Source organism: Hippopotamus amphibius, chromosome 2 (genome assembly GCF_030028045.1).
Source record: "Hippopotamus amphibius kiboko isolate mHipAmp2 chromosome 2, mHipAmp2.hap2, whole genome shotgun sequence".
Lineage (NCBI taxonomy): Eukaryota > Metazoa > Chordata > Mammalia > Artiodactyla > Hippopotamidae > Hippopotamus > Hippopotamus amphibius.
The window spans coordinates 69,989,582-70,001,368 of NC_080187.1; the positions used below are offsets into that span (position 1 = coordinate 69,989,582).

Consider the following 11,787-nt stretch of genomic DNA (forward strand, 5'->3'; position numbering starts at 1 on the left):
GACCGGTGTCAGCAGTCTGTAGTCCGTGGGTTGGGGGTCCCTGGGCTAGAGGATGCACAGGGATCTCTGTGCCTAAAGGACACACAGAGCGGGGCAGGAACAATCTGGTCATGAGAGTGAGGCTGAAGAACCGGAAGCAAATCACTGCTCTAATAAAGTATCCATTTTTGGTTTTCGTAGGTAATATGCTCCTACATCTTCATGCCCTTTTCCTTCATGATGGGAGTGGACTGGCAAGATAGCTTTATGGTTGCCAAACTCATAGGTTATAAGACATTCTTCAATGAATTTGTGGCTTATCAGAAACTCTCAAAATTGATCCATTTAAGGCGAGAGGGTGGACCCAAATTTGTGAATGGTGTGCAGCAATACATGTCGGTAAGTAAATTTTTTCCCCAATATACTTCTTCATCACATACATATATTCATCAAATAGCTGCTGGTGCCTCTGTGTGTCAGGCATCATGCCAGCCATTTGGGGTACATCAGAGAAGAAAACGGGCCCAAAATCTCTGACCTCATAGTGTAAATAGTGCCTCATAATTGTCAGTTCTATTGCATTAATCCGTGTGTGCGTGTGTGTGTGTGTGTGTGTAGAGAAGGAAACACAGCTAGTCCTTATCACTGTGACCATTTACCTTTGAGCACTATCAGTACAAACCCAGAGTCATATGAGCTGGGATTAGAATCAATCAACAGATACTTATGGAATGCCTTCTGTGAGCGCCGTGCTGCGTACAGAGGCCACGGTGTTGAATGAGGCTCTCACGGGGCTCACAGTCTAACGATCATGAAGGGCTCTTCCTTCCTCTGTAAGAAATGTTTTGAACTCTGAGAAACTGCCTAAGTGCCGCATAGTACCTAGCCATCCTAAAGAAACAGCGAGACACAATAGCTGCTCTCCAAGTGAATGAGGGAAGAGAAGAAGCTCAGGGCCTTTCAGTCAAGCACCCTATAACTATGTCAGGATTTCAGGTCCATAGCCTGCAAGGAGATGCTCATGTCTGCTTGCCCTTGAATGGGATGAGGGAACACTTCAGGTGAGGCTGTTATTTAAGCTGAGTCTCCAACTTCTACTTTCCTGAAGAACTGAATTGTCACACGTGGAAACTCTTCGGGAAATGGTGAACATTTCCGACCACCACCATTACTCATCGAAACCCTCTGTTTGGAATTGTTGTAGACACGTATTTGGCTTTAAAGGGAAAGGGGAGGAAAAGCATGCTGCCCGAGGTTCTACCTGAGACTGCCTGCCTCTGACTACCACCACCATCACTCTCAGCCTCCCAAACACCAAACATGCACAGTCCACATGTTACACAAATATAACAGCACACTCCAAGGGAGTACTGCTTTGTATTTTATGGTCAGGGGCATTTTGACCCACACATCTGATATGAACAATAGTTCTGTAGGTCTCCTGTTTCTCAAATGTTCATTCTTCAGCTGACCAGACAGTGGAGCTTGGCCAAATGTCCTCATTGTTTGGATGCCACCACAGACTAGCGTGCTTCCCTGCCAAAAGTAAAGAATAGACTAAATTAAGTGAAATGTTTTCCATCCCCAACTGCCGGTTGCCTGGAGAGAGTAGTTTTGTTAATAAGCAAAGGAAGCTCTCCATTCTGGCTGTGCTAAGCAGGTTTGTGAACAGGTTATTAAGAGTATAGAAATAGAACAGTAGAGCTGATTTAGGTTGGGAGTGAGCCCAACCAGAGGCAGACCCAAAGAGGACATTTGGAGATATGAGTTCAATGGCTTCCGCTATTGTTGACTCACAAAGGGGAAAACATTTTGTTTTTCCCAATTTCTTCTTTCCAATCAACCAAATGGGGATGAGTTCCTACAATTTCTGTTTGCCAACCAAGTGGTGGGAGTGTCCCACCATCTCCTGGAAAAGGTACCACATGACTAAGGCATTTGATCTGGGTCCATGAGGCAAAGACCCAGTGTTATTCATTGAATTATGCCCACTGACGACCTCCATCTAAGCGATCAGAATGTGTACAGCTGGCCAACAGGCACATGAAAAGATGCTCAGAATCACTAATTATTAGAGAAATGTAAATCAAAACCACAATGAGGTACCACCTCACACCAGTCAGAATGGCCATCATTAAAGACTACGAATAATAAATGCTGGGGGGGGGGGGTGTGGAGAAAAGGGAACCCTCTTGCAGTGTTGGTGGGAATGTACATTAGTGCAGCCGCTATGGAGAACAGTATGGAGGTTCCTCAAAAAACTAAAAATAGAGCTGCCATATGTTCCAGCAATCCCACTTCTGGGCATAACCAGAGAAAACCATAATATGAAAAGGCACCTGCACCCCACTGTTCACAGCAGCACTATTTACAATAGCCAAGACATGGATGCAACCTAAATATTCATTGACAGATGAATGGATAAAGAAGACATAGTCTATATACACAATGGAATACTACTCAGCCGTAAAAAAGAATGAAATGGTGCCATTTGCAGTGACATGGGTGGACCTAGAGATTAACATACTAAGTGAAATGTCAGAAAGAGAAAGACAAATGCCATATGATACCACTTATATCTAAGTGGAATCTAAAGTATGATACAAATGAACTCATTTATGAAACAAAAACAGACTCACAGACATGGAAAACAAACTTATGGTTACCTAAGGGGAAAGGAGGTGAGGGTAGGGATAAATTAGGAGTTTGGGATTAGCAGATACAAACTACCGTATATAAAGTAGATAAACAACAAGGTCCTATTGTATAGCAAAGGGAACTATATTCAATACCCTGTAATAAACCGTAATGGAGGACTTCTCTGGTGGTGCAGTGGTTGGGGATCTGCCTGCCAATGCAGGGGACGAGGGTTTGAGCCCTGGTCTGGGAAGATCCCACATGCTGCGGAGCAACTTAGCCCATGCACAGCAACTACTGAGCATGTTCTCTAAAGCCCACAAGCCACAGCTACTGAAACCTGCGCACCTAGAGCCTGTGCTCTGCAGCAAGAGAAGCCACCGCAGTGAGAAGCCTGAGCACCACAACAAAGAGTAGCCCCCGCTCACTGCAACTAGAGAAAACCCACACACAGCAAAGAAGACCCAATGCAGCCAATAAATAAAGAAATAAATTTAAAAACCATAATGGAAAAGAACATGTAACTGAATCACTTTGCTGTACAGCAGAAACTAACACAATATTGTAAATCAACTATACTTCAATTAAAAAAAGAAGAGGAATGCATAAGTAGCAGGTTGTCCCCAGAATGAGCTCTTTATCACTCGATCATTTTCTTAAAGATAATACTTTGCATGTTTATTTGTGTATACATAAAACATACCATGATACAGAATTCGGAAGGTACAAGAGGTGTGGAAGGAAAAGGAAGTCATCCTCCCTATTTCTCTGCCATTCAGCTCCTCTCCCTGTTGCACATATTTGTGCAATGAAATACTACTCAGCTGTAAAAAAAAAAATGTTAGCATTGCTGTTAGCATTGCTCTTTGCCCTTGGTAATGTATCTTAGATACCTCTCCACGTCAATGCCTGTGACATAGTATGAGCACATCATAACTTATTTTAATCAGTTGATGAACACTGTTGATGAACCAATTTTTTGCTATTAGAAGTAATGCTACAATGACTGTCCTTGTGGCATCTTTGCTTCTGTGCAAGGAAATCTGGAAGATATATTATTACTTTCCTAGTGCAGTGCAGCTCTTTCTGTCATAATCCTGCACATTTATGGGCAAAGGCACAGTAGAATCATCCCAGCTTCCTTTTCCTCTTATTATGAAACCCTACATGGTCACATCTGTGTATCCCCTTCCCACAGGTTCCCAGAAAGGAGAAAGAGGAATCTCAAGCACTTTATGCCATCTCCCTCTGCATGGTCTCTTAATAAGTTTGCCTATTTTTGAAGCCAAGTGAACTAAATGAAAAGCACTAGACAGATCAGGGGATGAGGATGAGCTTTTCCAGAAACAGTGGACTGTTCACATACTTGAAATATTTTTTTCAGGCCCACTCTATGCACGCTGATTGAGAACATCAACAAAGGAGTTCTCAGAAGTTATGAAAGAAAAGAGGAGCATTATAATCAACAAAAAACTTACCATGACCACTTGAGTCTTGAATGTGCGCTTTTAAAATTCCAGTTAGTGAAAGGAAAAAAAAAAAAGTACCACTACTATTGAATGTAGCATTGGCCTGGTTTGTTCTTTGAACCAAATCATAGATTTTTTCAGGGTTTTGGAAAAGAAAATCATTGCCTTGGTTGTGTGGGTGCCTTTGCCAGATTGGCTGTGCCTCTGGTGAACAGCCAAGCCCATCGAATCTTCCAAGCCTGCCATAGTCAGCCCTCCACCTGAGGAAGATTGAGCAGCACCTCTTGCATACTGGAACAGAGAAGGATGCTCACACTTTCAAGAATTCACCTGCCATCTTCTCACTGCCCTGTGAAAGGACTATTCACTCTCCCACCACCTAATATTCCTATGGTCTGCTCAGAGCTGAGGAACAAAGAAAGGCAAACCAGCTGAGAGGGGCCCCTCTGGTATCTGTGAGCTTCCTTTTCACTAAGACAACTCCTTTTCACTAAAGTATAATTTACACACAAAAAAGGCTTATTTTTGGTGTATGCATGTTTTGATAAATCTGTCACCCATATAACCACGACCACAATCAAGATATCAAATGTTTCCACCACACCTAGAAAACATTCCTCATGGCCAGTTGTCAACAACACCCCATCCCACCCCAGTCCCAGGAAACCTGTGATCTTCCTCTTACTATAGATCACTTTTGCTTGTTCTAGAATTTCATATAAATGGACTCACTAGGGATTCATGTTGTTGCATGTGTTAGTTTTTTCCTTTCTATTGCAGAGTAGTGTTCTTTTTTATGGATATCCACACTTCATTTGCCCATTTGCGTACCGAATGGCATTTGAGTTGTTCCCAGCTTGGGGCTATTGTGAATAAAGCTGTTATAAACATTCATGTACAGTCTTCTTGAATACACGTGTTTTTATTTCTCCTGGGAATATTCCTAGAGTGGAATTTCTGGGTCACACAGGCTGTTATGTTAATTTTATAAGAAATTGCCAAGTATGCTTGTATTTTAAAAGCTGGCCGTGTTGGTTTACATTTCCATCAACAACGTACAAGAGTTCCAATTGCTTAACATCCTTGCCAACACTTGGTGTTGTCCATCTTGTGTAGCCATTTTAGTGGATGTGTAGTGGTAGCTCATTGTTTTAATTTAATTTGCACTTCCCAGTGACTAATGAGGGCAAATATCTTCTCATATGCTTATTTTGGCCATTTGCATATCTTTCCTGAAGTCTCTTTATGTTTTTTATTGGATGTTTGTCTTCTTTTTTTTTTTTTTTTTTGGCACACGGGCTTAGTTGCTCCATGGCATGTGGGATCTTCCTGGAGCTGGGATCAAACCCGTGACCTCTGCATTGGCAGGCAGATTCTTAACCACTGCGCCACCTAGGAAGCCCGGATGTTTGTCTTCTTAATGAGTTGAAGTCTCTTTATGTTTTTTATTGGATGTTTGTCTTCTTAATGAGTTATAACAGTTCTTTATACATTCTGAATAAGTCCTTTGTCAAATAAACGCAATGTGAGTATTCTCTGGGACCAATTTTGTATTGTCATCAGCGAGTACTATGCCTGATTCAATATAGCAAGTGGCCAGGTCATACTGAATATTAGAAATTATCATCGAGCAGCAAATAGCATTTGTAGAGGCCAAGACTACCAATTCCAAGAACTTATGCAGAGTCTCTGAATCAACACAGCCCCTTTCCCTCCCTCAAAATTCAAGGGGAGATGGAAAAAGGGGAAGTGAAAGCAATGGGTGTTTGGCACCATATACTTGTCAAATTGATTTATTTGTCAATATTGATTCCATAGTTGGAATAGGAAGCCCAGTCAGGATATCAGACTTACTAAGCTGGGTCATATCATATATATATCTGTGTGTTTATGCTTATTTCCAGATTCGTTCTGAGACAATTGCCACTTATGCTCTCTGTGGCTTTGCCAATTTCGGTTCCCTAGGAATAGTGATCGGCGGACTCAGTAAGTGAAAAGAACAACAGATATGATATTAACATGCTTCCGGTCTCCATGTTGCTCTGTAACATTACTTGTGTCAGAAAAAAAAGGGCCCAGGAACAGCAGTAAATTCATTCGGGTCCATTTTTTATCCCTGCTCTGCAATGTCGTTTTCCTATGTATATCCAAGCTAATATCAGGAAAAATTTGCTCAAATGTACAGACGTTACTCTGCTCAAAGATGACAAATAGATTACACTTTGTATGCCAATTCCAATAGGTTATTAATGACCAGCTTCAGAAGGATTCTGAGGGCTAGTGGAAATTCATTCAGAAAATGCCGTGATTAATAAATTCCAGGGACAAAGAACGAGATGGTGACAGATGAGTTGCAGATATTTGGGATCCTTCCTTGAAACCCATTTGCCTTGTCATGCCCTCATGAACAGAATGTGCGTTCTCCTACACCAAAGAAACTTCTCTGGATGTGGACTCATCACTAAGCTCTTGAATCTTGAATTCTCCAGCTCAGTGTAAAGTCAACTGACCTGAGACGCCAGCCCCAGAACAATTCTCAGAGGCTGGGAATTTGGAATTCTAATCAACAGCATCAACATTAATCTCTCGTATTTGCTTCCACCTTTCCCAGCATCCATAGCTCCTACCAGAAAGCGTGACATCGCCACAGGAGCAGTGAGAGCTCTGATTGCGGGGACCATCGCCTGCTTCATGACAGCCTGCATCGCAGGTACTGCATTGCGTCCTTTGTGTCCTGTCTCCCAGTGCCCACAGGATGGCTGCTTTGGAGGGACAGTGACTCCAACCTGCATACACAGCATATGCTGCTGCAGAGAGCTGAGAGACAGAGCTGCCATTAAGCATATCGTGAAATGAAATGTGTGGAGCATGGTGGAGAAGCCAAGAATAGAAGGAGAGTTCAGTGACTTCACTAATTAAATAAATGGCACTCTGTTCCACTTCTAGGCATACTCACCAGCACTCCTGTAGACATCAACTGCCATCACATTTTGGAGAATGTCTTCAACTCCAGCTCAGTTAGAAACACAACCAACGTAGTATCTTGTTGCCAGAGTCTACTGAGCAGGTATTGTATTCTTGATGATAACTTCTTTATATCCATCATTAATAATAAAGAATAGACCAAAAGACCCCATCCACTTATTTTTATAACTTCATAACTCTTAATATAAGACTTTGCGTGGCAGTTCTAACCACCTTTCATCTTGACTTTTCTCAACTAATACTAGAAATCATAGCACTAACTAGTGCTGCTCAAACATTTTAATATGCCCCCAGCTGTGTATTAGGCACTTTGTATGGATTAATTCACTTAAACCTTGTAACCACTGAATAAGTTAGCCACTATTGTTTTTTTAAGCATTAGATAAAATCAGGGCTTAGAGAGGCTATGTCACTTACCCAAGCAAAATGAGTGCAAGCAAGATCAAGGTAGAAAGATCCAAAAAAATTTGGGTCTTTCTGCCCACATAGCCCATATCCTTAACTAGGACCCTAGTACTAGTTACTAGGTACTGCCTCTCTTTCAAGGGTACCAAGCAATGCAGGCTGCCCTGACAACATAATGATGGTGATGAGTTACAGTGGATGAGGGGCCATCAGTGACTCAAGCCAGCCACTCCCACCCTATGCAACCTCTGTCTTCAAAATCAGTATCTCCATTCCATCTGTCCTTCTTAATGTGCAAGTGTTTTTATAAGGATTGATTCTATCCTTTATTTGTTTATTCTAGAGGAAATAAGGGGAGTATTTCAGGCCAAACAGGATTCAAGAGTCAAAACTACTTCTCTGGTGCCTCTGACCTTAATCCACCCTAACTGGAATGTAATGGAGGAAATCAGCTTCCTGCCCTATGCAATCTATAATGTACCATCTTCTGCTCATCTACTGTTTCTGTCTTCTAAGGCTCAAATAACTGTTTTATTCTATTTTTCACCAGCACTGTTGTCAAGGGTCCCAGTGAGGTCATCCCAGCAGGAAACCATAGCCTGTATTCTTTGAAGAACTGCTGCAATTTGTTGAATCCACCAATATTGAACTGCAGTTGGATTCCTAATGCATTTTGAGTTCAGCCACTTCTCAAACAGAACTCCAAGTACAGGTGCTGAATTTTTTGCTTTGAGGAGAAAAAAAAAAAGCTATTTCCACAGATTGATACTTCTGTCATGGAATCAGCTTTAATTGGAAAGAAGAAAAACAGGAGTGAACACTTCAGATCTACAACATCTTCCTCCTCGCCTTTCCTCTCCTCCCCGACACCTTCCCTACTGAGCATCACTCACATTTGTGTCCCAAAAATGTTTTCTGTCTCAGAAGGAAATTCTAGAGACAATGCTCATCAGCAGTGTTCTTAATAGCATAAAGACTACATTGTATGAGAAAACACAAACACTAATGACTGGATTGAAAGGGGATTCACACAAAAGGAAGAATGTGAAAAAGGTTTTGGAATATCTTAAGTAATTTATTTGTGTTTTCATTTTGGTTCATGCACAAGAGTAATTTTTTTAATCTATGTGTAAACAGTTATTTTGTGTGTATGTGGTGGTGGTGATGAAGTAGGGACCTAAATGCCCAAAAGACTCTTTATCTCTGAAGTACAATATACTAGGATATTTCTCATTATTGATCATTTGTATCATATTTTTCTTGGAACTCACTGTGCCCTTTCAGGATTTAGACTTCATTTTGGAAAAATGTATTTTCCCTCTGCTCTCTGTGTTCTGGTGTCAGCCTTCATAAACACCTATTCATAGTGTGTCAGGGGTGCCAGTTATTCATATGTTGGTTCTCCTTTGTTTGCTATAGCTATTATTCTTCTCTCTCACTCTTTTTTCTCTTTTTAACTCTTCTCATTTTTCTATTCTGTTTTATTCCTGAGAGTTAATTAAGTTTTCCCTTTTCAAATTCAAAAATTAATATTCATTTTTTTTAAAGTGGCAATATTATACACACACACATACATACACACACACCTTTCTCCCCACCCTGTTCACCCCAGCTCTCTTTCCAGTACCACACCCCAAGATTATTGTTAATGGACTAGTGTAGGTACCTTTCTCTAAACATATAAAAATGTGGCAGATTTGTTGTTTCTACACAAATAGAATGAATCTATTTACATACCGCCTCAACTTCTTTTCACTTGGAGTGTGTGTGATTTTATATAAAAAATTTTAAGTACACTCTGGGGGAGGGAGGGAATTAGAGGTTTTATCTTCCTTCTACTTGTTTCCTTCTTCCTCTCCCCTGCCCTATCACATACAGGTAACCCAAGTTAAATAACCTGATGCATACTTTTCTGTACTTTTTTCATGTTCTGGTCATATGTTACAAACACATCCATCTATTGAGGAATGGAATCGTAGTTTTACAATACTGGTAACATTTCTGTGTGATTTACTTTTCTTCTATAACAATACTTTATAGACATTCAAGTCTACTGGCAAAATTTTAACTATTCTTTTCAAAGGCTTCATAATGGTCCATGGCATAATCTGTATATGAATTAGTCATTCCTCTATGGACAAGCATTCACTTTGCTTCCAGTTTTCTATTTTTGTTTTTGTTTGGGTTTTTTGGGGAGAGGGTGTTTTTTTGTTTGGGGGGGCTGCTTCGAATTGTGCTGTCAGTTTACATACCAGTGCTTTCATTTTCTATAGCAGTGCTACCTGACCAAAATATAATGCAAGTTGCATGCAATTTGACATCTTTTAGTAGCCACATTGAAAAAGTAAAAAGAAACTGATAAAATTAACTTTAATGATATATTATTACTAATTATATTAGTAATACATTATTTCAATGAGATATTTTACATTCTTTTTATTGAAGTAAATCTTTAAAAATCTAGTGTATATTTTATACTTACAGCATATCTTGAGACACTAAATTTTCATTGGCAAGATGATCTGTAATTAGATCTCATAAAATTTACAATTGAAAAGTAAATTTACATACCTAGGTTGTTCCAAATAACACCTACAAGTTTTCCAATAACAGAAATTAGTATCACTTTTTAAATTAAAATTTTAGTTTCTCAGTTCCATATATGATATAGTTCCATATTTCAAATATTTGTGACTACCATAATGGACAGTGAAATTCTACAGGATGATTTCCTACCTGAACTGAAGTGTATGTATATATTTGGTATTAATATATGTTGCCAGATGCTTCTTGGAGAAATACATCATCTTAATTTTCATCTGCTTTGTGATATAAATTTTCTGATGTGTTTTATTCATCTACCTCTGTGAGTATGTGTGATATTTCCTTTTAAATTCTACATGTCCACATAAGTTACATGATGATTTCGTTTTTAATGTTGTCCATCCTTGAACTGAGGGAGAGAGAGACTATTCCTGAGCCATATTGTGGGAAAAGATAGTAAAGGAAAGGATCAGGCAAATGAGCTGGTGAGCACTTGAGGCTTGTTGAAACCGTATCAATCCCCTGTGAACACTGTGAGTGCCTCTGGGCTGGCTGGAAGTTTCCCTTTGCCCAGTGAAGCCAGTCAATGGAGGGTTTTGGTGGACGATGATGTCTTTACTCTTCTTTGGCAGATGTAGAAGCTGGAGGGCTCTTAGTTCCACACAGTTATCTTCCACCCACCCATAGTCTTCTAAGTTGGCAAAGATGGAGTGTCTGTGTGTTTCCTGTGTGTTTCCTTGGTTGTTGCCTGAGATCACTCAGCGCTGACAGTACATTGCTGTCAGTCTATGCGCCCTGACCTTGTTTCAAGCCAAGGCTGTGAAATTTACTTTAAAGAATTCTGCACTCTATCTAGTTTGTCCATGAAACCCACAGTCCGCAGCCATCTTTCTGAGTCTTTCACACTGGCACAGTTCTCATTAATCTGAAAGTCCTTTTTTAAATACGGTATTAATGAGTCCAGATATGAATGTTTCCTAATTTCAATAAAGAAGTTTGCTTTACTGTTTGTTATTCTCCTTGTTTTCCATCGGTTTGCAAAAGGGGCGGGAGTCAGAAACTGCATTTCTGTCTCCAGTGCAGAAGCTATGATTATAAATAAATTCTCTGACCTTACAGAAGACTTAGAGTCTCAGCCAAAAATACCTGGAGTCATGGAATATTGAAATTTTTCTTTTCATTGGTAAAATCAGCACATCCAAGCAGTTAGGTCTGAGTGAGAAGGTCTCTATAACTGCACAGATTACTAACATGCATCATTTTGCAAATACTCCCACCTAATTGCTTTCATGTTCCTGTGGTTTAATTAGGCTGGTAGGCCACTGTGAAGAGCTTAAGACGTGCACCTGCCCAGTGAGGCTGACTTCCAATTACAGAACAATTCCAAAATCAGGCATGCTTATAAAGAAGGTATTGAAGGACACAGTGTGCCAGGAAGGATTAAACTACCCCGAATGTACTGGAGCAGGGGAAGCAGAGGCGATCATTCACATTTTAAACAGGCGGGAGCACAGGATTAAAGAAGAAATTCTTGGTACAGGTGCACCATATGGTGCTAATGAACTACGTGGTCCTAAGAAAAGCTACCTTTTTACAACCTGTTCCTTAATAAAAACAGCTTCGTTTTAAGCTAAAGCAGGAAGAAAAGTGTACACTTGTCCATTCTTTTTCTGGATCTAAAGACCACACAAGTTTATGATGATAAGTGTGTTTTCCTTTTCATTACAAAGGCAATGTGACTGCCCCTGGATGTACAGGCAGTTCTTCC

At 40.3% G+C, this 11,787-nt stretch overlaps 1 protein-coding gene across 1 annotated transcript in view; it reads left to right on the forward strand.

Moving 5' to 3' along the window:
* Positions 1 to 8,590, forward strand: part of SLC28A3 (solute carrier family 28 member 3) — a 62,877-nt gene extending 54,287 nt beyond the window's left edge. Inside the window, exons 14-18 of the mRNA XM_057723145.1 lie at positions 181 to 378; positions 5,990 to 6,071; positions 6,697 to 6,795; positions 7,032 to 7,152; positions 8,026 to 8,590. Coding sequence (XP_057579128.1) covers positions 181 to 378; positions 5,990 to 6,071; positions 6,697 to 6,795; positions 7,032 to 7,152; positions 8,026 to 8,152 — 627 coding nt within the window. The 3' untranslated portion in view covers positions 8,153 to 8,590. The remainder of the gene's footprint in view (positions 1 to 180; positions 379 to 5,989; positions 6,072 to 6,696; positions 6,796 to 7,031; positions 7,153 to 8,025) is intronic.
* The last annotated feature ends 3,197 nt before the right edge of the window (positions 8,591 to 11,787 follow it).